Genomic DNA, 27039 nt, shown 5'->3' with positions numbered 1-27039 from the left:
AGACTTGTTTCATTAGATATGCTTCCTCATAGATTATGCAGGTCAAACAGGAAAAGGACCACCCCTGGCCTGCAGCCTAAAGAATGCCCATATAAGTACTTAATCTTTATCACAAATGAACTCATGAATAGGTTTTAAAGAACAGGTTTAATTTTACAAGAAAACAGAGCCCAACCTTTGGGCTGCAGGACCACCTTAGAACCCCCCACTGTTTACCCCTAAGAAGTTGGCGGTCATGATTGCTTTAATGAGACACGCAAATGCCTGCATGGAACTTCCTTTCACTCCTTTCTCCAGTCATTTACTCCTCCTTAAACAGCAGCATGGCATCGCCAACTCAATGGACATGAGTTTGGGTGAACTCCGGGAGTTGGTGATGGACAAGGAGGCCTGGCATGCTACGGTTCATGGGGTTGCAAAGAGTCGGACACGACTGAGCGATTAAACTGAACTGAAGTGAAATAGCAGTATGTGTTTTAAGAGTCGCTGTGGAAGGCTAAGGACTCAGCTCAGCAGACGGTGCATTTTTGGGGCAATTGAGGCATTTTTAAGTAAATTTGCCTATATATGACCTTTTGCTTACACTCGACTTTAGAAACTGGTGCCAGCCTGTTCAGGCACTACACCAATGAATGAGAATCCATTCACATACAGGGCACTATAAAGTCCAAATACCAAAAAGATTAAATCTTACAAAGAGGAGATCGTGCACTGGACTTTCTAGGAAGAGAGAAGGTGCTACAGCAACCACCCACTCACATCCCACTGGCAACCTGGTGGTTATAGTTCTGCACACCCACCTCTTCATCCATAAAATCTTCGGGACCAAGAACAGACTTGTCTGCTCTGTTCTGTCGTGAAGACACGAAGGAAGAGGGTGTCCATCCTTGAAAGAAAAGAGTTTAGAACGTTATAATCCTAGATGGTATTTTGGTTTATAACTAAATAACTAAATAACACATATGGAATTGAAACCTCCAATAACTACAAATTCTCAGTGCCTTCTCAGCTCACTGTTTACATAGACACAATTAGGCCACATAAACTTATTAATTTCCATGTGCCCTGTTGTCAGAACTTAGGGGATACAGTGAGAAATTTTTCTTTCCCCAGAAGAATTTACAACCAAGAGAAATCAAATTATACATTGAAAGTTAAACAGTGGGTCGGACACGAGTGAGTGACTGAACTGAACTGAGATGACTGAATAGAGAGAACTCCAAGGACTTAGAGAAACATGGAGCCACAACATGGGAGGAGCCTGGGTTCCTGAGCCAGCAATTCAAAAGGAGGCTCCTCTGGGAGTGAGAATACACACTCTCTTACTCTCTTATGTGCAGGAACCCTTCATCTTTGAGTCCTTGGCTCAGAGCTCTGTACCTGGGGCACAGTGGGATCATCAGAACACCTGATGGTTGAGTGGATGAAAAGCTGCATGAATAAAGAGAGATCAAGCCCTGAGCCTTTGGAATGGGAGCACTGACTCCAAGACTCTAGACTACCAGAGAACTAACCCTAGGGAGTATCAAATAATGAGAACTTACACAAAGGAAACCACTTGAATACAAGACCGGGCATCACCCAACCACCGGAAGTACCCTGTGCAGGATGCCTCATCTATACAACAAACAAAACAAAAATACAAACCCAATCATCAGCAGACAGGATTACCACCTCTCTCAGCCTTGGCCATCAGAGAAAAAACAAACAAAACCTTAGCACAAATCTCACCCCATACAAGCTTACACAAACCACTGTACCAACTTTAGGAGGGCAGAAGCCAAAAGGAAGAAAGAATTCAACCTTGAAGCTGGGGAAAAGGAGACCTCAAACACAATAAGTTTAAAAAAATAATAATGAAAAGGCAGAGAAATACCACACAAATGAAGGAACAAACCAGAAACACAGAAGTCCAAATAAATGAAAAGGAAATACGCAAACTACCTGAAAAAGAATTCAGAAAAATGATAGTAAAGATGATCAAAAACTTTGAAAACAAAATGGAGAAAATGCAAGAATCAATTAACAAAGACCTAGAAGAATTAAAGAAAAACATGCAGAGACAAACACCACAATCACTGAAATTAAAAATACTCTAGAAGGAATCAATAGCAGAATATCTGAAGCAGAAGGACGAATCAGTGAGCTGGAAGATAAAATGGTGGAAATAACTTCTGAAGAGCAGAATAAAGTAAAAAGAATGAAAAGAACTGAGGACAGTCTCAGAGACCTCTGGGACAATATCAAACACACCAACATTCGAATTATAGGGGTCCCAGAAGAAGAGGAAAAGAAAGGGTATGAGAAAATTTTCAAAGAGATTATACTTTAAAATTTCCCCATCATGGAAAAGGAAATAGTCAATCAAGTCCAAGAGGCACAAAGAGTCCCATACAGGATAAACCCAAGGAGAAACAGGCCAAGACACATACTAATCAAACTAACAAAGACTAAACACAAAGAAAGAATATTAAAAGCAGCAAGGGAGAAGCAACAAGTAACATACAAAGGAAACCCCATACGCTTAACAGCTGATCTTTCAGCAGAAACTCTGCAGGCCAGAAGGAAGTGGCAGGATATATGTAAAGTACTGAAAGGGAAAAAACAAGATTACTGTACCCAGCAAGGATCTCATTCAAAATTGATGGAGAAATAAAAAGCTTTTCAGACAAGCAGAAGTTAAGAGAACTCAGTACCACCAAACCAGCTTTACAACAAATGTTAAAGGGACTTATATAGTCAAGAAACACAAGAGAAGAAAAAGATCTACAAAATCAGTCCCAAACAATTAAGAAAATGGCAATAGCAATATATATATCAATAACTACTTTCAATGTAAATGGATTAAAAGCTCCAACCAAAAGACACAGACTGGCTGAATGGATACAAAAACTGGACCCATATATATGCTGTCTACAAGAAACCCACTTCATACTTCAAGACACATATAGAATGAAAGTGAGAGGATGGAAAAATATATTCCATGCAAATGGGAGGCAAAAGGAAGCTGAAGTATCAATCCTCTTATCAGACAAAATAGACCTTAAAGTAAAGAAGATTACAAGAAATAAGGAAGGACACTACATAATGATCAAGGGATCAATCCAAGAGGAGAACATAACAATTGTAAATATCTATGCACCCAACATAGGAGCACCTCAATACATAAGACAAACACTAATAGACATAAAAGGAGAAATTGACAGTAACACAATAATAGTAGGAGACTTTAACACCCCACTCACACCAATGGACAGATCATCAATACAGAAAATTAATAAGGAAACACAAATCTTAAATGATACACTAGATGAGATGGATCTCATTGACATCTTCAGGACATTCCATTCCAAATGCAGAAGAATACACCTTCTCAAGAGCATAAATCATATCAAGCATCTTCTCCAACCACAACGCTATGGGACTAGATATCAATTACAAGAAAATTGTAATTGTAAGAAACACAAACACATGGAGATTAAACAACACATTTCTAAGGAAGCAGCAGGTTACTGAAGAAATCAAAAGGGAAATAAAAACATTTCTAGAAACAAATGACAATGAAAACACGACAACTCAAAAACCTATGGGATGCAGCAAAAGCAGTTCTAAGAAGGACATTAACAGCAAAACAATCCTACCTCTAGAAACAAGAAAAACATCAAATAGACAAGCTAACTTTACACATAAAACAACTAGAAAAAGAAGAACAAAAAACCCCTAAATTAGTAGAAGGAAAGAAATCATAATGGTCCAAGCAGAAATAAATGAAAAAGAAATGAAAGAAACAACAAAAAAGATTAATAAAACTAAAAGCTGAGTCTTTGAGACGATAAACAAAATTGACAAACCTTTAGACAGACTCATCAAGAAAAAAAACAGAAGAATCATATCAACAAAATTAGAAATGAAAAAGGAACGGTTACAACAGACAATGCAGAAATACAAAGGATTATAAGAGACTATTACAAACAACTATATGGCAATAAAATGGATAACCTGGAAGAAACGGACAGATTCTTAGAAAAGTTCAATCTTCCAAGACTGAACCAGGAAGAAATAAAAAGTATGAACAACCCCAATTACAAGCACTGAAATTAAAGCTGTGATCAAAAATCTCCCAAAAAACAAAAGCCCAGGACCAGATGACTTCACAGGAGAATTCTATCAAACATCTATAGAAAGCTAATGCCTATTCTTCTAAAACTCTTTAAAAAAGTTGCAGAGGAAGAACACTTCCAAACTCATTCTACAAGGCCACCATCACCCTGATACCAAAACCAGAATGGGAATAGAGGGAACCTATCTCATCATAGTAAAGGCCATATATGATAAGCCTACAGCAAACATTATTCTCAATGGTGAAAAACTGAAAGCATTCCCCCTAAGATCAGGAACAAGACAAGGGTGTCCACTTTCACCACTATTATTCAACATAGTTCTGGAAGTCCTAGCTACAGCAATCAGAGAAGAAAAAGAAATAAAAGGAATCCAGATCGGAAAAGAAGTAAAGCTCTTACTGTTTGCAGATGACACAATGCTGTACATAGAAAACCCTAAAGATAGTATCAGAAAATTACTAGAGATAATCAGTGAATTTAGCAAAGTTGCAGTATACAAAATCAATACACAGAAATCACTTGCATTTCTATAAACTAACAATGAAACATCAGAAAGAGAAATTAAGGAATCAATCCCATTCACCATTGCAACAAAAAGAATTAAATATCCAGGAATAAACTTACCTAAGGAAACAAAAGAACTGTACACAGAAAACTATAAGACACTGATGAAAGAAATCAAAGACAACATAAACAGATGGAGAGATATTCCATATTCTTGGGTAGGAAGAATCAATATTGTGAAAATGACTATACTACCAAATGCAATCTACAGATTCAATGTGATCCCTATCAAATTACCAATGGCATTTTTCACAGAACTAGAACAAAAAATTTCACAATTCATATGGAAACACAAAAGACCCTGAATAGCCAAAGCAGTCTTGAGAAAGCAGAATGGAGCTGGAGGAATTAACCCTCCTGACTTCAGATTATACTACAAAGCTACAGTCATCAAGACAGTATGGTACTGGCACAAAAACAGAAATACAGACAAATGGAACAAGATAGAAAGCCCAGAAATAAACCCACGCACCTATGGGTACCTTATTTTTTACAAACGAGGCAAGAATATACAATGGGGCAAAGGCAGCCTTTTCAATAAATGGTGCTGGGAAAACTGGACAGCTACATGTAAAAGAATGAAATGAGAACACTTCCTAACACCATACACAAAGATAAACTCAAAATGGATTAACGACGTAAATGTAAAACCAGAAACTATAAAACTCTTAGAGGAAAACATAGGCAGAACACTCGATGACATAAATCAAAGCAAGATCCTCTATGACCCACCTCCTAGAGTAATGGAAATAAAAACAAAAGTAAAGAAGTAGGACTCGAATAAACTTAAAACCTTTTGCACAGCAGAGGAAACTATAAGCAAGGTGAAAAGACAACCCTCAGAATGGGAGAAAATAATAGCAAATGAAACAACTGACAAAGGATTAATTTCCAAAATACATAAGCAGCTCATACAACTCAATGCCAGAAAAACAAACAAGCCAATCAAACAGTGGGAAAAAGACCTAAACAGACATTTCTCCAAAGAAGACATACAGATGGCTAACAAACACATGAAAAGATGATCAACATGATTCATTATTGGAGAAATGCAAATCAAAACTACAATGAGATATCACCTCACACCAGTCAGGATGGCCATCAACAAAAAGTCTACAAACAATAAATGCTGGAGAGGGTGTGAAGAAAAGGGAATGCTTTTGCACTGCTGGTGGGAATGTAAATTATACAGCCACTATGGAAGACAGTATGGAGATTCCTTAAAAAACTAGGAATAAAACCACCATATGACCCAGCAATCCCACTCCTAGGCATATACCCTGAGGAAATCAAAATTGAAAAAGACATATGTATTCCATTGTTCACTGCAGCACTATTTACAATAGCTAGAACATGGAAGCAACCTAGATGTCCATCAACAGATGAAGGGATAAAGAAGTTGTGGTACATATACACAATGGAATATTACTCAGCCATAAAAATGAATGCATTTGAGTCAGTTCTGATGAGGTGGATGAACCTAGAACCTACTATACAGAGTGAAGTGAGTCAGAAAGAGAAAGATAAATACCATATTCTAATGCACATATATGGAATCTAGAGAAATGGTACTGAAGAACTTATTTACAGGGCAGCAATGGAGAAACAGACACAGTGAATAGACTTATGGACATGGGGAGGGGGAGGAGAGGGTGAGATGTATGGAGAGAGTAACATGGAAACTTACATTACCATATGTAAAATAGACAGCCAACGGTAATTTGCTGTTTGTCTCAGGAAACTCAAACAGGGGCTCTGTATCAACCTAGAGATGAGTGGGATGGGGAGGGAGATGGGAGGGAGGTTCAAAAGGTGGGGGGATATTTGTATACCTGTGGCTGATTCATGTTGAGGTTTGATAGAAAACAACAAAATTCTGTAAAACAATTATCCTTCAATAAAAAAATAAATTAAAAAAAAGAAAGTTAAACAGTGAAAGGAACCCAACTAGATCTCAGAAGAAAGAAGAAAGATCACCTTAAAAGGAAGGTCCTCTCTGAGACCACCAGGATAGCAAAATACACTAACAGACTAACATATCAAGGCGCTTCCCTGGCGGCTCAGCAGTAAAGAATCCGCCTGCAATGCAGGATCTGCAGGATACATGGGTTTGATCCCTGTGTTAGGGAAGATCCCCTGGAGGGGAGCATGGCAACCCACTCCAGTATTCTTGCCTGGAGAATCCCATGGACAGAGGAGCCAGGCGGGCTACAGTCCATTGGGTTGCAAAGAGTCAGACATGACTGAAGCGACTTAGCAGGCACACACTAACATATCAAAGAAACACTACGTCAAGGTGCATTAGTCAGCCACGAAAGGATTCAACCCGGCTAGTCTAAGAGTGGGTTTCCCTGGTGGCTCAGATAGTAAAGAATCCAATTGCAGTGCAGAAGACCTGGGCCCGATCCCTGGGTTGGGAAGATCCCTTGGAGGAGGAAATGGCAACCCACTCCAGCATTCTTGCCTGGAGAATCCCATGGACAGAGGAGCCTGGCGGGGTACAGTCCATGGGGTCGCAAAGAGTCGGACACGGCTGAGCAACCTAGCACAGCACAGTCTAATGTCAGCAACGGCCATCCACACCAGGCCCCCAACTCCATCAAACTCCTGAGTCCTACAACTAACAGCCCTGTTCCCACTCATGGTTACGAAGCCTGTGCCGCGCCTACAGAGAGAAATTGCACTGGAGGTCAAATGCACCCAGAACCCTCTGGGATAAACTGCTTTAATTTTATCTCATGTCCTTTCTGACTTCCTGCCAGAGTCTCGAGGAGCTGAGGAGTATGGAGCAGACCAACACCCAGTATGTGGGTGGGGCTGGCTTCCAGGACAATTCGGGAGAAACCCCAGGAGAGTGAAGGTCAGCTCTCCCAGGGAATACACTGGGCCCAGCGGCTTCCCCATTCAGATTCCTACAGTCTTTGCCCTGTAGCTGCACAGTGCTTGAATCTGTCACTCCTGAAGGTAAGGAGATATTCCAGTGTATTAACATATCACAGTCTATCTGTGATGACTAATCCTTTGAGCTGGTCTTACTTTTTAATTATAATATACATACAGCCATAATTATAACCATCAGTAGTCTACTCGTATATTTCTTTCTTCACAAGCCCGACTGCCATTTTTAACATTTTATAAATATGCTTCTTTAATTAGTGCCTTAGTTACCTAATTTTGCTTTTCATAATAATAAGGCTGAACATTCTATGTAGCATTTCTGGAGTAAACTGTTCAAATATTTTGATCATTAGTTCATTGAATTGATCTTTATACATTCTTGATATTGAACTTTATTTTTTTTATTTTTTCCAAACCCTTGAAAATAATTTTATTGACTTCTTAATTTATTCTATTTGCATCTTTCCTCCTAATTGGGAATATACATTGGGTAGAAAAAATTTTTTTATTTTTTATTTATTTAAAAAAAAATTTTTTTTCCACTTATTTTTATTAGTTGGAGGCTAATTACTTTACAATATTGTAGTGGTTTTTGTCATACATTGACATGAATCAGCCATGGATTTACATGTGTTCTCCATCCTGATTGATATTGAACTTTAAACCATCTTATTTACCCTAATTATTTTTCTTACCTGCTTTCTATCTTTCACTTTCTTGTATTGTTTTCCATCTTTATTTTACTATCATTATTATGTATGAGTAATTAAAAAAAAAATCACAGATTTGGCTCATCTTGTTCTTAATAACTGCTAGGTGAGTTAACCAGTCATTTTAATTCATATTTGATATACGTACATCATTTTCTTTCAGTTTCTCTGTTAAAACATTTTTTTAAAACATACACTAAGCAGTACAGAATTTACAGTGCTGCATAATGTAAAAAATTTGGTTGATTTTTCTTTTCTCCAGGTGGACAACATGTACGGACAAGTGATACTGTGGACCCTAGGGTCAAGACCAGTGTCCTCACCCACAAAACAGCTGTGACACTCGCCCGCCATAGACAGAGTCGTGTGAGATGAAGACGCCCTGAGAGAACTGCGTGAGAGCACCGCCTGAGGCGAGATACAGTGGGAAACAGAAGTCACCGTCATCATTTAATCACCTGGCTGTGCTGCGCTAAGTCACCTCAGTCGTGTCTGACTCTTTGCAACCCAATGGACTGTAGCCTGCCTGGCTCCTCTGTCCATGGACTTCTCCAGGCAAGAATACTGGAGTGGGTTAGTTACCATGCTCTCCTCCTGGGGATCTTCCCAACCCAGGGACTCAACCCTCATCTTTTAGGTCTCCTGTATCGGCAGGTGGCTTCTTTACCAGTAGTGCCACCTGGGAAGTCCAATTATCTGGTTAGGATGTATCTTTTTCTTTTTTTTAAAGTCAAACCTTCAGGTTGTAATCAATGAACAACACACAAGTTCACTCTGGAAACATCCAAAGAACACAAACGACTACAGTATACCTACTGGGTTGGCCAATACCTTTCCATTACACTGTGTGGAAAAACCCAAACAAACTTTTCAGCTAACCCTATACTAACATGTTTTTAGAAGTTTTTTTTAAAGGGAGCATTGCTGGGGGTGGGGGGAAGGGTGGGGGGCAGAGGAGTGAAAATCTTATTATATTTCAATCATTTGCTTTAGCCATACAGTAGCTGTAATTAAGAAAATCCTACCTTCTTTTGAGCCAACAGTGTTGAAGTAACCAGCAGAGAAACCTCCACTAAAGGCTCCATGAAATCGTTTATACCTTCCTTTTTCATCTCTGACGGTCTGATCCTGAAGAGGAATTGGCTTCTTTGGTCTCTCACCTGAAAAAGAAAAAAAAAATTTTTTGTATGAGAGAGAAGGCGGTGGTGGGTTATAGAGGATTTAGGGGAAAGAGCACTGTTTTATTTATTTGTTTATTTGGTCATGCCACATAGTTCACAGAATTTCAGTTCCCTGACCAGGGATCCAACCCAGGCCCCCCACAGTGGAAGCACTGAGTCTTACCCACTGGACTGCCAGAGAAGTCCCAAAGATCATTTCTTAAATGTAATGAATTGTTCACTTCTTGTAGCTTCAAATATAATTCAAGTTGCTTTTCCTAGATTTTAATAGAGCGTGTAGCTTAGAAAACAATATATTTTATCAATTAAAACAATATATTTAATATTTTGTATATATTTTATTTACAGTTCTAAGAAAATTATAGATATCTCTTTTAATATTTATATTAGAAATATGTTTTAGCAAAGTGGCCTGCTTTTCCCACTAAGTTCCATTATGAAACTGAATTACACTGGGGCGAGGGTTCCAGCCCATGGAGGTGAAACCTGCTGGCAGTCAAGCAGGCAAGCTTCTGGAGTGGCACAGGGCGTGCAGAGGATTATGGCAGAGAGAAACACTTCTACATCTCTCCTGCAAATTTGTGGTATCCCTGAGTCCAGAATTTCTCCACTGATATTGCCCATTTTCCCCAAAGCTTACGTTTCCTTATTTCTGGGACTCTCTTGATTCCACAGATTTGCTGTTGTTGTTTAGTCACTAAGCTGTGTCTGACTCTTTGCAGCCCCATGGACTGCAGTTACCGTTCTTTAAATTTATTCCTTTTCCTACTTTGTTGGAAAGGGCTGAGTTGCTATATCATACAAACAAGTGAGTGAGTGTTAGTAGCTCAGTCATGTCCGACTCTTTGCGAACCCATGGTAGCCCACCAGGGTCCTCTGTCCATGGAATTCTCCAGGCAAGAATACTGGAGTGGGTAGCCATTCCCTTCTCCAGGGGATCTTCCCAACCCAGGGATCGAACCCGGGTGTCCTGCGTTGCAGGCAGATTCTTTACCGTCTGAGCCACGAAGGAGGCCCAACAAAACATTTTAGCCTTCGGGCTTCTCTGGCCGTCCAGTGGGTAAGACCCTGGGCTTCCATCACAGGGGGCACAGGTTTGATCCCTAGTCAGGGAACTGAGATCCCACGTGACATGTGTGTTTGTGCGCTTAGTCTCTCAGCTGTGTCTAACTCTTTACGACCCCAGGGACTGTAGTCCACCAGGCTCCTCAGTCCATGATGTGCAGCCAAAACAAACAAAAATTTCAGCCTCACCTAAAAATTCCCTACGTGTAAAGTTTCAGGTACCACAGCACAAATTACTGCCTAATTTTATCAATTCCAATGAAAACTTCTGCATCTATTTAAAATAAAAAGTAACCATCACGTTACTTTCAGATATTCAGTTCAGAAAGCAAGTTACATAGAAGTTAAGTGCTCCAAGTGGAGAGTCACAGCAAGCCCACCTTGACTAGCACTGGGATTCTGGTCATCTTAACCTCTCTGCGCCTCAACTTCCTCATCTGTAAAAGAGAGATGACACTAATAGCAACATCTATTTCATAGACCCGTTAAGCAAATTAGATCAGAAAATGCATGTGAAGTTCTTGGTAAAAAGAGGGACACACAAATAAAGGCCTTTAAAGTACCAGCTTCTGTTGTTATTAGCAGTAGTCAAGGCTATGGTCTTTCCAGCAGTCATGTATGGATGTGAGAGCTGAACAATAAAGAAGGCAGAGCGCCAAAGATCTGTGGTGCTGGAGAAGACTCTTGAGAGTTCCTTGGAAAGCAAACCAGTCGTTCTTAAAAGAAATCAACCTTGAATACTCCTTGGAAGGACTGATGCTGAAGCTGAAGCTCCAATACTTTGCCCACCTGATGCGAACAGCTGACTCACTGTAAAAGACCCTGATGCTGGGAAAGACTGAAGGAGGAAGGAGAAGAGGGAGACAGAGGATGAGAAGGTTGGATGGCATCACCGATTCAATGGACACGAACTTGGGCAAACCCTGGGAGACGGTGAGGGAGAGGGAAGCGTGGGAAGCTGCAGTCCATGGGATCTCAAAGAGTCAGACACAACTTGGTGACTGAACAACAGCAAAGTAGTAGTACATACAGTAGGCAAGACATGCTCTAAGGCCCCTGGGTACCTGTTACTTCAGTAATTCAGCCAGTCACTACTTCTGGATAATGGAACAAAAAGTAAACAAATGCTTAGCCTCATAGTCCTAAATTCTTACTTGTAGCTTATGGAGGCTTTAGGTCATTTCTAGACTATTAGCTACCCTCCTCCTTCCTAGGTTTGTGACCTTAGGCAAGTTTCTTGATTTCTCCAAGCCTCAGTCTCCACAATTACAAAATTAGGGTGATAACTGAATCACCTTTAGGATGGTGCTAAGGATTAAAACCCACATGTGAGGAGCTGAGCGCAGTTGCTGGCCATAGCAAAGCTTGGTTAGTATCAGTTAGAAATTTCATTTCATTCTAAAGAACTGAATCAGAACTGAATCACAACTTGGGTGCCACAGGCCAAGATTTTCACCCTTTCTAACAAATGCAGCCCACACGCTCCATGACCACACGTGCACCTGGCTGACTCCAGGCTAAGCTGGAGTGACTCCCTTGTGCTGGATAATCCCTCGTTAGGCGGGACTGACTCAGCATGGTTAGCAGCATCCCTAGCCTGTAACACTAGACGCCAGTAACACCCCTGTCCCAATAAAGCATGACAACCAAAAATGTCTCCAGACATTGCCAAATGTCCCTTGGGGGGCAAACTCATCCCTAGTTGTGAACCACCAGGTTAAGGTGAGACAGGACAGGTCCCACCAACTCAAGGTTCTGTCTTGCTTGGTTCTCCAGGTACTCCTGAGATGAAAATGGAGGTAAGATCGGTCGACAACTAAGCAGAACCCAGCAGCAGATGATGGGGGCCACACAGTGTGGGAGCCACTAGGCTCCATGGGGCTCCTGAGTGAGAGTCACCACCTCTAATCACAGCACAAGAAAACTCCAGCGGGGAGTGGCATTTGAGGGAGGCCCTGTGATAATTATCACTACTAATAATAACTAATCCTTTCCTTTCACACTTTTATCTCATTTATCATACCCTGATAAGGATGCTCTGATTAAAGAAGTGCCTTAAGTTCCTGAGATGTGCAGATGAAACCACCCTTATGGCAGAAAGTGAAGAGGAACTAAAAAGCATCTTGATGAAAGTGAAAGAGGAGAGTGAAAAAGTTGGCTTAAAGCTCAACATTCAGAAAACTAAGATCATGGCATCCAGTCCCATCACTTCATGGCAAATAGATGGGGAAACAGTGGAAACAGTGTCAGACTTTATTTTGAGGGGCTCCAAAATCACTGCAGATGGTGACTGCAGCCATGAAATTAAAAGACACTTACTCCTTGGAAGGAAAGTTATGACCAACCTAGATAGCATATTAAAAAGCAGAGACATTACTTTACCAACAAAGGTCCATCTAGTCAAGGCTATGGTTTTTCCAGTAGTCATGTATGGATGTGAGAGTTGGACTGTGAAGAAAGCTGAGCATCGAAAAATTGATGTTTTTGAACTGTGGTGTTGGAGAAGACTCTTGAGAGTCCCTTGGACTGCAAGGAGATTCAACCAGTCCATCCTAAAGGAGATCAGTCCTGGGTGTTCATTGGAAGGACTGATGCTGAAGCTGAAACTCCAATACTTTGGCCACCTCACGTGAAGAGTTGACTCACTGGAAAAGACTCTGATGCTGGGAGGGATTGGGGGCAGGAGGAGAAGGGGACAACAGAGGATGAGATGGCTGGATGGCATCACCTACACGATGGACATGAGTTTGGGTAGACTCCAGGAGTTGGTGATGGACAGGGAGGCCTGGCGTGCTGCGATTCATGGGGTCGCAAAGAGTCATACATGACTGAGTGACTGAACTGACCTGAACTAAGTTCCACAACCAATAAGCACAAAACTGAAATCAGATTTCAACTCAAGTCAGGGATGCAATCCATTCTGCCCTTTACTTGTCCCCCACCAGGAGTTTACTAAGGGCCTTCCAGAGGAAGCAGGTCTGTTCTAGACCTGGGTGTGGAAAACTAAACACAACTCCACTCCTGTTCCCAGGGCACTCAGAGTCCAGCAGAGGAGACCTGCTTTCAGGAACTGCTCTGACAAAGTGCAAGGCCCACAACATCACCCAGAGGCATTCATTCCATCAGGAAACAGGAAACAGAAGGTCTAAAAGGGGAAGGTAAGATGTTAGAGAAGGTAATACAGTCTGACTGGAAGGAAGCCACGGAAGATGGAACCAGAAGAGCAGATGGGGGCTTCCCTGGTAGTCCAGTGGTTAAGGATCCACCTGTCAATGCAGGGGACACGGATTCGATCCCTGCTCCAGGAATATCCCACACGCTGTGGGTCAGCTGAACCCTGCAATACAGCTACTGAGCCCACGCTCTAGAGCCCGAGCTCTGCAACGAGAAGCCACCACAGTGAGAAGCCCCTGCACAGCAACAAAGAGTAGCCCCTGCTCGCTGCAACTAGAGAAAGCCTGCACACAGTGAAGACCCAGAACAGCCAAAACTAAATAAATACACAAGGACAGATGGTGCAGCGGACATGGAACACGTGCTGCAGGGTCCAGGTGCGTCCTGTGGGCGACTGGGGGTCAAAGGTAGTTTTAAGTGGGAGAATCACAGCACCAAGGAAGAAGAAAATGGGCCTAAATTAATCTGAGTGCAGGATGAGCTGGAGATGAGAAGGTTTCTACAGCCAAGTGAATGCATCTAAGGGAAGATAAGATAAGCCCCAAGGTCAGATAAGCTTCCAGCCCAGAGCACCTATGTGTCCAAGAGCCTGTGTATAACAGATCAGTCATTGTCTCGTTTTTTTTTTTTTCTGAAGGTTCTGTTTTTTTTTATTGGAGTACAATTGCTTTACAATGTTGTGTTAGTTTCTGCTGCACAACAATGTGAATCAGATACACACACACACACATCTCTCCCTCCCAAGCCCCCATCCCAACTCTCTAGGTCATCACAGAGCACTGAGCTAAGCTCCACTGTTTTTTTTTTAAGATTTTTTTAAACAAAATGTGGACCATGTTTTAAGTTTTTATTGAATTTGTTACAATATTGCTTGTTTTATGTCTTGGTTTTTTGGCCCCAAGGCATGTGGGGTCTCGGCTCTCCGACCAGGGATCAAATCCACACCCCCTGCATTGGAAGGCAAATTCTTTTAATCACTGGACCATCAGGGAAATCCCTTCACTGTCTCTTAACCAATAAAACTTTCTGTCAGGGCCAGCAACTCTAATCAAGTAATAGAGTCCCTCCTCTACCAGTGTTTGTCTAACCTGTCACTAAAGTTTCAAAGCAGGAGGTAAAAGTGGTTATTGGTCTAGTATGTTACATTGTAAAATGTAGTCAGAGTGTGTTTTAACTTCAAAGTGCTTAGGTAACAATGGATCAGCCCTCAAAAACTTCTAGTTAATGAGAAGTTAAAAGATGATTTTAGGACAGAAAAAAAAAAAAATTCACTCTACTTCAAAAGACTGGCTAGACCATTAGGCTTCATTCCAGATTTTGTACACCATCAAAACAGGAAGAATTAGAAAAATATAGATCAAATAGTTGATGACTTACAATATGTCACTTCACAAGGAAACAACCGTGAGCAGAAATATAGAAATGACCCAAACTGCTGCCTGACAGGCTGTAATAACCTCCACCCATGTGTGTTTAACCCTTCCTCGTTCTGCATACCTAAATTCCAACCAGTTTTCAGGGGTTCCTATCCTGCCTTCTCAGGTTTCCCTGTTAGCTTGTGTAGGTTATTCCTTCTCTACTTGACATACTTTAGCGCTTGTGAATCACATACTTTTGCTCTCAACTAGATTCGAAACTCCTTGAATCAAGTATCTTTTTCAATAAATTCCTTGGGATTATGGGATGATGTGTTTGCCGATACAGCTAATGTGATCTTGTGTGCGTGTGTGTTCATGCTAAGTCACTTGAGTCGCGTCTGACTCTTGGTGACCCCATGGACTGTAGCCCGCCAGGTTCCTCTGTCCATGGGATTCTCCAGGCAAGAATACTGGAGGGGGTAGCCATTCCCTTCTTCAGGGGATCTTCTCGATCCAGGGATCAAACCCACATCTTCTGCCGCTCCTGAATTGCTGGTGGATTCTTTACCACTGAGCCACTGTGGAGACCTGGTGCAATCTTAGATTGTACTAAAGAAATACAGCCTAAAATAAAGGACGTACCTAGTGATGGCCCCACTTTACCCACACTCTGGTCCCATACTTGGAGAAAAGCTTTGACAAATTAGGGTTGAGGGGACTTTAAACTGAATCTATTAGAGAACTGAGTGTGGTACAGAGATGTCTTAGAGGAAATGCAAGGGGTGTCTTTAAATACATAAGAAGCTTTCAGGAGACTAGCAATTCTTTGTCTGTTGTACCCAGACAATAGATACAGGGCCAGCATCTGGCAGAAGTTTCTAATGATTTGAACTGTTTGTAGGGAATAAGAGGGTCCTCAGTGGCTATGTCCCAGAAGTACAAACAACCTGACAGGATGCGGTCAGGATGGGAAAAAAAGGAGTCTGCAAACAACTCCTCCCCACCATACTTCCCTTGTCTTCCTCCACGGGGCTAGCACTGCCGTCAGTTCTTACTGGCTACTCAATACATACTTTTCTCAACAAATCAAGTCATGAAGTGGATCAGACCAGAAACATGGAGGAGAACCTTGCTTCATCTTGCTCTCACCCCTACATTCCACCAGCAAGTTCGCGATCAGCGCTGCTTTCAAAGTACTCTCAACTCACCACTACTTACCGCCGCCACCATCATCGCCCTAATTTTGGTAACCTCCCTGCTTCACTCCTGCCCACCCCCAACCGGCCGACTCACAAAATCAAGGATAGAATAAACCTAAAAACATACATCCCTCCTTTGTGTAACCCCTCCCCCATGACTCTTCTACACTTAGTATTAACATCCAAATTCCCTGATCACACCAAGTAAGGTTCAACCCCCACCTCCTCCTCTGAGATCATCTTCCGCCAGCCTCTCCCGGGTGCTGTATGCTCCACCCACAACAGTCCGGCCTATTCCTCAATTTGCCAAACTGGCTCCGACTTCAGAGCCTTTGCACTTGCTGTTCGCCTTGCCTAAAATGCTCTTCACCCAAATCTTCGTACCGTTGCTTCCTTTCTGTTTCAGGTCTGAACTCAAACGTCCTGTCCTAGGAAAAACATCGCCTGACCACCGCTGCTTCCCTACCTCGGCTCTCACACGAACCTATTTGTCATCTTTCTATTTCCCATCCCTCCGGGACTTTCATCCGTCCCTCCAAAACATAAGCACCCCAAAAGCACAGTGCACGCCTTTCTGGTCGCTGTTCCCAGAGCCCGTAGCACGCAAGCTTTTCCCCCAGTGCCAGAAAAGGTCTGGCACAGAGTTGAGTGTTCTGGCCCCGAACCCTGGACCCCCAGCCTGTCTGCCAGAGGCTCTGGCGACGAATCTAGCCCGCACCTTCTTCCAGCGGCTCCAGGCCAGTCCCATAGCTGACCAAATCCTCGTCGCTGTCACCGTCCAGCGCCGCCATACTGCTCCCTTCCGGACCCCGCCCCCTCGCTACGGCGGCCTCAACCGGCCAAACATTTTCCGCGCTTCCTTCTCCGCGAACCGCTACGAGTTCCAAGCGCGAGTCGCGGAAAGTGCTGACCCCGCCAGGCAAGCTTCTTTCTTGGGATCTGCGCCTGGTGGTTCTCAAACCCGTTTTGTTGGAGGCAGACCCCCTCAGGAGTTGCCTCGGAGGCTTTGGCTGCCCCGACGTCCCATCCTAACTACACCAGGTGCCGGTCTGGAGGAGGCGCCTGGGAGAGAGTGGAATGCACCCCGCTGTCCGACGGCTGCTTCTCCATGAAACCTGCGCACCTCCACACCCCTCCCCAGACCGGTCCACACCCTTCCCCAACTTCCCCTGCTGGCAGACTCTGCTCCCCTCATTGCGGGGAACTTGCCTCTACTCCCACACATGCGCGCGCTACCTGACTATAACGCCCTTGTTTTAGCCGCTGAGTCGCGTTCCACTCTTTGCCACCCCATGGACTATAGCCTGCCAGGCTCCTCTTTCCGTATAACACCCTTAGGTTTAGTAAGTGTAGTCCCCTTCCAGACCTCTGAAAGGATTCACAGGCAGGGGTACGCTGATGCCCACGGGGAAGGTAGTCTGGGGCAACACTTAGTCAAAGAGAAAAATAAAAGAAAAAGAAATCAAAAGAAAAGGAGAAAGAAGGTGGCGGGTGTAGGTGTGGAACCCTATACCGAGGTCACAGATGCGGAGCCCTGCACCAAGCTCATCTCCAGAACTGAGCCTCAAAGCAACTGTTGCCATGAGTCTCCCTGTTCTAAACCAGCCTACTCCCTGACCTCATATTAGATAAAAAATACCCGCCCTATACCACTCTAACCAGTCATTTAATGCCACCCTCCAAACAGGAGTTTTCTTTGTCTTGATGCTATAAAAATGGGCTACTATTCCAGGAAACCTTGTCTCTCCAGCTGTCTGCAGTTCCAATAGCATCGACCACTCTATCTTTCTTTTAATTGAAAGATAATTGCTTTACAATGTTGTGTTGGTTTCTGCTGAACAACCACTGGAATCAGTCATAATTTTATGTATAATCACCTCCCTTTCAGCCTCTTTCCCCTTGCCCATCCCACCCTTCTGGGTTGTCATGAGGTGCCAGGCAGGATTCCTTGTATTGTATAGTAGCTTCCCACTACTTATCATTTTTACACATGATAGTGTATATATGTCAATGCTATTTTCTCAGTTCGTCCTGCCCTTTCCTTCCTCCACTGTATCCACAAGTTCGTTCTCTGCGTCTTCATTCCGTCCCTGCAAATAGGTTCATCAGTACTATTTTTCTAGATTCCATAAATATTCATTAATATATATTTGTTCTTCTCTTTCTGACTTCACTCTGTATAACAGCCTCTGGGTTCATCCACTTCAAACGGCTGGCTCAAATTTGTTCCTTTTTATGACTAATATTCCACTGTATATATGTACTACATCTTCTTCATCCATTCATCTGTTGGTGGACTTCTGGGTTGCTTCCATGTCCTGGCTATTGTCAGTAGTGCTACAATGAACATTGGGGTACATGTGTCTTTTTGAATTGTGGTTTTCTCAGGGTATATGCCCAGTAGTGGCATTGCCAGGTCATATTGTAGTTTTATTCCTATTTTTTTTAAGGGATCTCCATGAAAAATGAAAGTGGCTCAGTCGTGTCCAACTGTTTGTGACCCAAAGAGTCCACGGAATTCTCTGGGCCAGAATACTGGAGTGGGTAGCCTTTCCCTTCTCCATGGGATCTTTCCAACCCAGGGATCAACCCAGGTCTCCCACAATGCGGGCAGATTCTTTACCATCTGAGCCACAGGGGAAGCCCAAGAATACTGGAGTGGGTAGCCTATCCCTTCTCCAACAGATCTTCCCAATGCAGGATTCGAACCGGGGTCTCCTGCATTGCAGGCAGATTCCTAATGCATCTCCCACTCTAATAAACTCTATTCTCCCCTCCTTCTGCCTCGTGTTTGGTAATTCTTTTCCAATCTGTGCACAGATCATGACAGTAGGGAGGGGAGAAAAAGGGGAAAAGAGCAATAAAGCGAGAAAAAGATAAAAAGGAAAGAAAATTGAAAAGAGAATGAAGAAAAAGAGAAAGTAAAAAGAAAAGGCAAGCAGTCAAGCAAAAGGCTGTGATGTGGGGTGAGGGACACTGAGGGCTCCCTTACTGAACCTAAGGAAACAAACATCTGTTCAAAGGGGTGCCATTGTCCCACCCCAAAACTCCTTCTTACGGAGCAGAGAAAGGAAGCCCAGATTTTCAAACTGAGGGTCAGAAGTCTGCATGACTGAGAATCACTAGGATGTTGTTGAGCTGTCCATCCTACCCATGCTTCCAGGCCTCCTGAATCAGAATCTCTGGAGTCAGGACTGTTTCTTGAGCACTCAAGACACTCTCTGGCCTCAAGGCCCCTGTAGTCACTGTTCCCTCCGCTTAGGGTACCACAGGCGTGATTCACAGCCTCACCTGCTTCAGGTCTCTGCTCAAAGGTTACTGACTCAGTATTATGTCTATTGTCTTTCTCTCCCGCATTGGAATGGAAGCTCCCATTGAAATATAAGCTCCAAGGAGAGATTTGAGCCAGTTTTGGGTTTGTTTAATATTGACTGCACTGGGTCCTCATTGCAGTGCATGGGCTTCTTTAGTTGTGGCGCATAGGCATATTTGCCTTGAGGCATGTGGGATCTTAGTTCCCCAACTAGGTATCAAACCCACATCCCCTGAATTGGAAGGTGGATACTTAACTACTGGACCACCAGGGAAGTCCTTGAGCCAGTTTTTCTTTCTTTCTTTCTTTCTGTGCTGTATCCTCAGAGGTTAGAACAGTGCTGGGAATATAGTAAGCACTCAATAAATAATTTTGAAGAATGAATAACTAATTAAATAAGTCATGGTACATGACTTTTTTTAAAAGTTATTTTAAAAACATCTTCTAGGGGTTTCCCTGGTGGCCCAATGGTTAAGACTCCATGCTTCCACTGCATGGGGCACAAGTTTGATCCCTGGTCAGGGAACTAAGATCCTGCATGCTTCACAGCATGGCCAAAAACAAGCCATCAAAAAAAGCACAGCTTCTAGGGGTAATTGATAGACTTTGTTGTATACCTGAAACTAACACAACATTGTAAATTAACTCTACTCCAATAAAAATTTTAAGAAACACAGTTTTGAAGTTTTTGGCAAGTTTCCCATCAAAAAGTGGAGTCCATGTGCCCTCCCTTGAATCTAGGCTCCACAACTATGACCAAAAGAATACAATGAAAGTGTCAATATAACACTTACCACATCCAAGCTTTAAGAAACGGATAGCTTCAATTTTCTTGGGCTGCTGGCCCTGGAACCTTAATCTCCATTTTGTGAGGAAGCCAGGTCATGAGGAGAGGCTAGGTTGATAGTCCAGACAATGACCCAGCTGGGATTAATAATCAGCATCAGTCACCAGACCGGTGAGCAAGGAAGATTCAAAATTACTCCAGTTCCAGTCGCCATCTGACTACAGCTGCCTGAGAGATCACAAGCTAGAATCTCTTAGCTGCGTTCAGTCCCTTCTGGAACCATGAGAGTTAACAATACAATGATTGTTCTTGTTTGGAGCCGTTAAGATTTGCAGCAATTCGTTAACAGCAACAGGTACTGGGAACAGCTTTTATGATAAAATACTATAAAGCATTTAAAAATGCTGATAGGGAACTTCCCTGGTGGTCCAGGGGTTGAGAATCTGCAGGTCAATGCAAGGGACATGAGTTCGATCTCTGATCTGGGAAGATCCCACATGCCACAGAGCAACTAAGCCCATGCATCACAACTACTGAGACAGTGTTTTTTGCCCCGAGCTGCGTGCCCTAGAGGCCATGCTCTGCCACAAGAGAAGCCACTGCAACGAGAAGCTGGCCACACCGAAACCAGAGTAAGCCTGCACATAGCACAAAGACCCAGCACAACCAAAAATAGACATAAATAGATAGATACAATTTAAAAAATAAAAATGCTGATGGTGAGTATTTCCAGAGGATGCTGTTAAATGAGCAAGACAGAGAGTGAGGCAGAGTACTGCCATTTATATTAAGAGAAAGCATAAAAAGCCAAATTTACCATGATTATTGCATCCACAACGTAGGGACACAGTACATCCAAAACTATGCTATATCCCCAGGAAACTCCCCAAAGAATCTGGTAACAGTGGTTGCCACTGATCAAAGGAAATCAGAGCAGGGGGATACATGTCTACAACATTGCACCATTTGAATTTTTGTTTTTAGCTACATCCATGATAGTCTTTCCTTCCATGTCAGTATCTTGGTTTTCATTTTAAAGGTTTTTGTATGGATTAGCTCCTTTCCTGCCTTGAGAAATTTAATGTACTAAAGAGAAAGTATCTTTGTTTATTGAAGTCCTGCAGGGCCCTAGCACCATCCTTTGATCATCAATTGTTGTGAATAAGGAGCTTTTGAAAGTAAAGAAGGTTAGGGGTTCACCCATATACCCAGAAAAACCATGAAGGTCCATGATTTTATTTCTAAATTACCCTAGCTAATTTTCTTACAGCTTATAGCTTCTGAAAGGTGAGAAAACTCCAATAAATTTATTGCTGAGAGTTTACTTTATTGGATTTCTGACAATCACAAGCATTTAGTAAACCAACCTTTCTGACTCCAGATCTTCAGAAATGCTTCACCTTCAATTTTGGTCACTTGCTACCCAATATTCCTGAATCTTGGCAGCAGGAATCCCTAAACAGCATGGTTTTTCATTTTTTGTTGTTGTTTTTATTTTTATTTTTGACAACAAGTCATGTGGGATCTTAGTTCCATAACCAAAAATCAAACCTGCACTCCTTACACTGGAAGCACAGAGTGTTAACTACTGGATCACAAGGGAAGTCCCATAAACAGCGTGTTTTTCTGCAGAGCTGTAGAAACAGAAAAAGAGTGAGAGTTGCTCAGTCGTGTCTGACTCTTTGCGACTGTATAGCCCATGGAATTCTCCAGGCCAGAATACTGGAGTGGGTAGCCCTTCCCTTCTCCAGGGGATCTTCCCAACCCAGGAATTGAACTGGGGTCTCAAATGGGGTCTCCTGCATTGCAAGCAGATTCTTTACCAACTGAGCTATCAGGGAAGCCCCAAGAAGCTAAAACACCACTTATTTTAGCATGGAACACCACTTCCCTTCTTATTCAGACAAGCAAGAAACTACAAATCTCAGAATCTTATCAGGAACCTGCAGATAGGAAGATGGGTGAATCACCTGGGTAGGGAATAATTTCTTTTTCATGGTCCATCATCAGTGCTGGTGGTGGGCTGGTACTCATGACATACAAAGAACCCTGCTCTGAAGGCCTGGGAATCAATGTCACTCACAAATACAGAGTTCCTGAGAAGAGCAAGGAGAGAGAAGAAAGCCTTCTTAAGAAAACAGTGTAAAGACACAGAGGAAAACAATAGAATGGGAAAGACTAGAGATCTCTTTAAGAAAACGAGAGATACCAAGGGAACATTTCATGCAAAGATGGGCTCAATAAAGGACAGAAATGGTGAGGACCTAACAGAAGCAGAAGAGATTAAGATAAGGTGGCAAGATTGCACAGAAAAACTATACAAAAAAGATCTTAATGACCTGGATAACTATGATGGTGTGGTCTCTCACTTAGAACCAGACATCCTGGAGCGTGAAGTCATGTGGGCCTTAGGAAGCATCACTACTAACAAAGATAGAAGAGGATGGAATTTCATCTGAGCTATTTCAAATCCTAAAAGATGATGCTGTTAAAGTGCTGCACTCAATAAGCCAGCAAATTTGGAAAACTCAACATTGGTCACAGGACCAGAAAAGGTCAGTTCTCATTCTAATCCCAAAGAAAGACAATGCCAAAGAATATTCAAATTACCATACAGTTGAGCTCATTTCACATGCTAACAAGGTAGTAATCAAAATCCTTCAAGTTAGGCTTCAACAGTATTTGAATCAAGAAATTCCAGACGTATAAGCTGCATTTAGAAAAGGCAGAGGAACCAGAAGTCAAATTCCCAACATCCACTAGATCATAGAGAAAGCAAGGGGATTCCAGAAAAACATCTACTTCTGCTTCATTGACTACGCTAAAGCCTTTGACTGTGTAGATCACAACAAACTGTGGAATATTCTTAAAGAGGTGGAAATACTAAACCACCTTCCCTTCCTCCTGAGAAATCTGTTTGCAGGTCAAGAAGCAACCTTTAGAACTGGACATGGAACAATGGACTTGTTCCAAATTGGAAAATGAGTACATCAAGGCTGTATATTGTCATCCTGCTTATTTAACTTCTATGCAGAATACATCATGCAAAATGCCAGGTTGGATTAATCACAAGTTGGAGTCAAGATTGACTGGAATCAACAACCTCAGATATGCAGATAATACTACTCTAATGGCAGAAAAAGAAGAGAAACTAAAGAGCCTCTTGATGAGCGTGAAAGAGGAGAGTGAAAAAGCTGGCTTAAAACTCAACATTCAAAAAGTAAGATCATGGCATCCAGTCCCATCACTTCATGACAGGTAGATGGGGAAACAATCGAAACACTGACAGGCTTCATTTTCTTGGGCTCCACAATCACTGCAGATGGTGACTGCAGCCACAAAAATAAAAGATGCTTGCTCCTTGGACGAAAAGCTATGACAAACCTAGACATCACTTTGCTGACAAAGGTCCATCTAGTCAAAGCTATGGTTTTTCCAGTAGTCATGTATGGATGTAAGAGTTGGACCATAAAGAAAGCTGAGCACTGAAGAACTGATGCTTTCGACCTGTGGTGCTGGAGAAGACTCTTGAGAATCCCCTGGACAGCAAGGAGATCAAACCAGTCAATCCTAAAGGAAATATGGAAGGACTGATGCTGAAGCTGAAGTTCCAATACTTTGGACACCTGATGTAAAGAACCGACTCTTTGGAAAAGACTCTGATGCTGGGAAAGATTGGGGGCAGGAGAAAGAGGGGGCCAGAGAGAGTGGGATGGTTGGATGGCATCACTGATTCAGTGGACATGAGTTTGAGCAAACTCTCAGAGACGGTGAAGGACAGGAAAGCCTGGTGTGCTGCAGTCTGTGGGGTCACAAAGAGTCAGACACGACTTAGCGACTGAACAGCAACAATTTATTCCCATTGAGCTTTCTTATTGAAATATGGACATATGTACAGAAAAGTGCAGAAATCACAAGCACATAGCTCTGTGCGTTTTCATACAGTGAACACGCCTGTGTAACAACCAGCAGATTAAGAAACAGAAAATTCCCCAAATCCCAGCAGCAATAACCTCAGAATAGATTAATTGTGCCTGTTTTCTTTTTTTTACATAAAATGGAGTCACATAGCATTGTGTCTGGCTTCTTTGGCTCAACCATAGTTTTGTAAGCCAAGCATTTTGCTCACAACATATATGTTGCTTATATTAATAATAGAGATAACTTAGTTTTCTTTATGTGAGTACACCACAATTTCTTAACCATTCTACAGTTGATGGGCATTTTGAGAAGTTTCCAGTTAGGTGCTTTTTTAAAAAAAATTTTTGGCATCACTGTAGGGCATGCAGGATCCCAGTCTCAACCACAGGTTGAACATGTGCTTCCCAACAGTGGAAGCGAAACATCCTAACCACTAGACTTCCAGGGAAGTCCCAAATAAGGGGTTATTGTGAGAAGTGCTTTCCTGGTGGCTCAGATGATAAAGAGTCCGCCGGCAATGCAGGAGACCTGGGTTCTATTCCTTGGTTGGGAAGATCACCTGGAGAAGGGAATGGCAACCCACTCCAGTATTCTTGTCTGGAGAATTCCATGGACAGAGGAGCTGGTGGGCTACAGTGGATGGGGTCACAAAGAACTGGACACGACTGAGCAATTAACGCTTTCACTTTGAAAAGTGCAGCTATGAACATTCTTGTGCATGTGGACAACAGATGTGTGTATTTCTAGATGTATCTAGATTTGGAATTACTAGATCACAAGTTATGCATATATCCCTCTTTAGTAGAAAATGCCAGTTTTCCAAAGCAAGAGTACCAATCTACACTCCCACAAGCAGTGTACAAGATTCTGGTTGCTTCACATTCTCATTAATACCAATACTAATACTAATATTTTGGGGAGCTATTTTGTCACTGATTTATGTTTAATTCCTGATCACTTTTTCCCAATATGCCAAAATATCTTTCCTTTTAAATCACATGCAATAGTGTAGTGTAGCATAATGTGAGCTGTAACATCAGGCCATCTAACTTACCAGACTAGTAACATCTGAGCCTCAACGTATTCATCTGTAAAGTGGGAATGATAAAGTACCCACTTCATAGGGTTGCTGATCAACTGAGATCATGTATGCAAAGTGCATAGCATAGTTCCTGCCATAAAGTATGCGATAAACGACTGCTATGCGCTTGACTATATTTCAGAGCTGGGGAAACCGAGGCCACGAGGGGCAGAAGGGTCTGGTCAAGGTGACTTAGTGGGCAAAGCCGACAGAGCCTGGTGTGGTTTTCTCAAGTCAGTGCTCCATGGCACCACGTGGCTGCAATTTCTAAGATTTTTTTCTTGAAAAATGCAAATTTGATCTATAATTTTTTTTTCCTGGGCATGCTGCAGGGCATGTGGAATCTTAGTTTCCCAATAAGGGATCAAACCCAAGCCCCTTGAATTGAAAGAGCAGAGACTTAACCACTGGAGAGCCAGGGTAGTCCCTGGATCTATAATTCACAGTGAATTTCGTTCACTTAAGGGTTACATTGTGATTTCGGCTTCTAACTTAGCAAATTTCATCAGATTCTCCAAGAGAGGATGTGCATCAGGCTACTCCCAGAGAAACCAGCGCTCCTTTTGTCAATAAGCAGGTCTTAGGAGGTGAGACTTACATTTTATTTGGAGAAACTGAATCCCTGGAGAGTCAACTGCTGGCCCCAGCCAGAAGGTAAAGCAGGGACTTGACAAAATAGTTGAGATTTTAACCGTTGCCTGTCTCAGGAGTTCCCAACCCGGCTCTTTTATTAGGAGCACAGAGGCTCATTGGCGGTTCCCGTGACACGCAAAACCAACAGGGTTGACAAATAGGGGGTCAGAAGTTACCGTCCTGCTGGGTCAGCAGCAGCAGCTCTCATTTCCTGATCGCAGCAGGATCAGAGATAAGGGCTCAGGCCTGTGAGCCCCCTGCAAGGAGTCATGAGAATGTCTACAGACGTCTGGTGCTGCACAGCCTCTAGGAGGGACACACAGATGGTTCCCAGGGCCAGAAGATGCCTGTCAGGACATACAATAAAGGACAGAAATGGTATGGACCTAAGAGAGGCAGAAGATATTAAGAAGAGGTGGCAACAATAGACAGAAGAACTATACAAAAAATATCTTAATGACCCAGATAACCATGATAGTGTGATCACTCACCTAGAGCCAGACATCTTGGAGTGTGAAGTCAAGTGGGCCTTAGGAAGCACTACTATGAACAAAGCTAGTGGATGGAGGTGATGGAATTTCACCTGAACTATTTCAAATCCTAAAAGATGCTGCTGCTAAAATGCTGCCGTCAGTATGTAAGCAAATTTGGAAAACTCAGCAGGGGCCATAGGACTGGAAAAGGTCAGTTTTCATTCCAATTCCAAAGAAGGGCAATGCCAAAGAATGTTCACATTACCCTAAATTTCACTCATTTCACGTGCTACCAAGGTCATGCTCAAAAATCCTCCAAGCCAGGCTCCAACAGTACTGAGAACTTTCAGATGTACAAGCTGGATTTAGAAAAGGCAGAGGAAGCAGAGATCAAATTGCCAACATTGTTGGATCATAGAAAAAGCAAGAGCATTCCAGAAAAACATCTACTGCTGTATTGACTACACCAAAGCCTTTGACTGTGTGGATCACAACAAACTGTGGAATATTCTTAAAGAGATGGGGAATACCAGACCACCTTATCTGCCTCCTGTGAAACCT

General features: G+C 42.6%; 1 protein-coding gene across 1 annotated transcript in view; it reads right to left on the bottom strand.

The window, feature by feature from the left end:
• The window catches only part of GPATCH1 (G-patch domain containing 1), a 56497-nt gene extending 39381 nt beyond the window's left edge, over window positions 1-17116 (bottom strand). The window contains exons 1-3 of the mRNA XM_043899079.1: window positions 16989-17116; window positions 9319-9453; window positions 801-886 (exon numbers count right to left, since the gene is read on the bottom strand). Coding sequence (XP_043755014.1) covers window positions 801-886; window positions 9319-9453; window positions 16989-17061 — 294 coding nt within the window. The 5' untranslated portion in view covers window positions 17062-17116. The remainder of the gene's footprint in view (window positions 1-800; window positions 887-9318; window positions 9454-16988) is intronic.
• Between the last annotated feature and the right edge of the window lie 9923 nt (window positions 17117-27039).

The sequence above is a fragment of the Cervus elaphus genome, chromosome 4 (assembly GCF_910594005.1).
Source record: "Cervus elaphus chromosome 4, mCerEla1.1, whole genome shotgun sequence".
NCBI lineage: Eukaryota > Metazoa > Chordata > Mammalia > Artiodactyla > Cervidae > Cervus > Cervus elaphus.
This window is presented reverse-complemented; position numbering and strand designations above follow the sequence as displayed.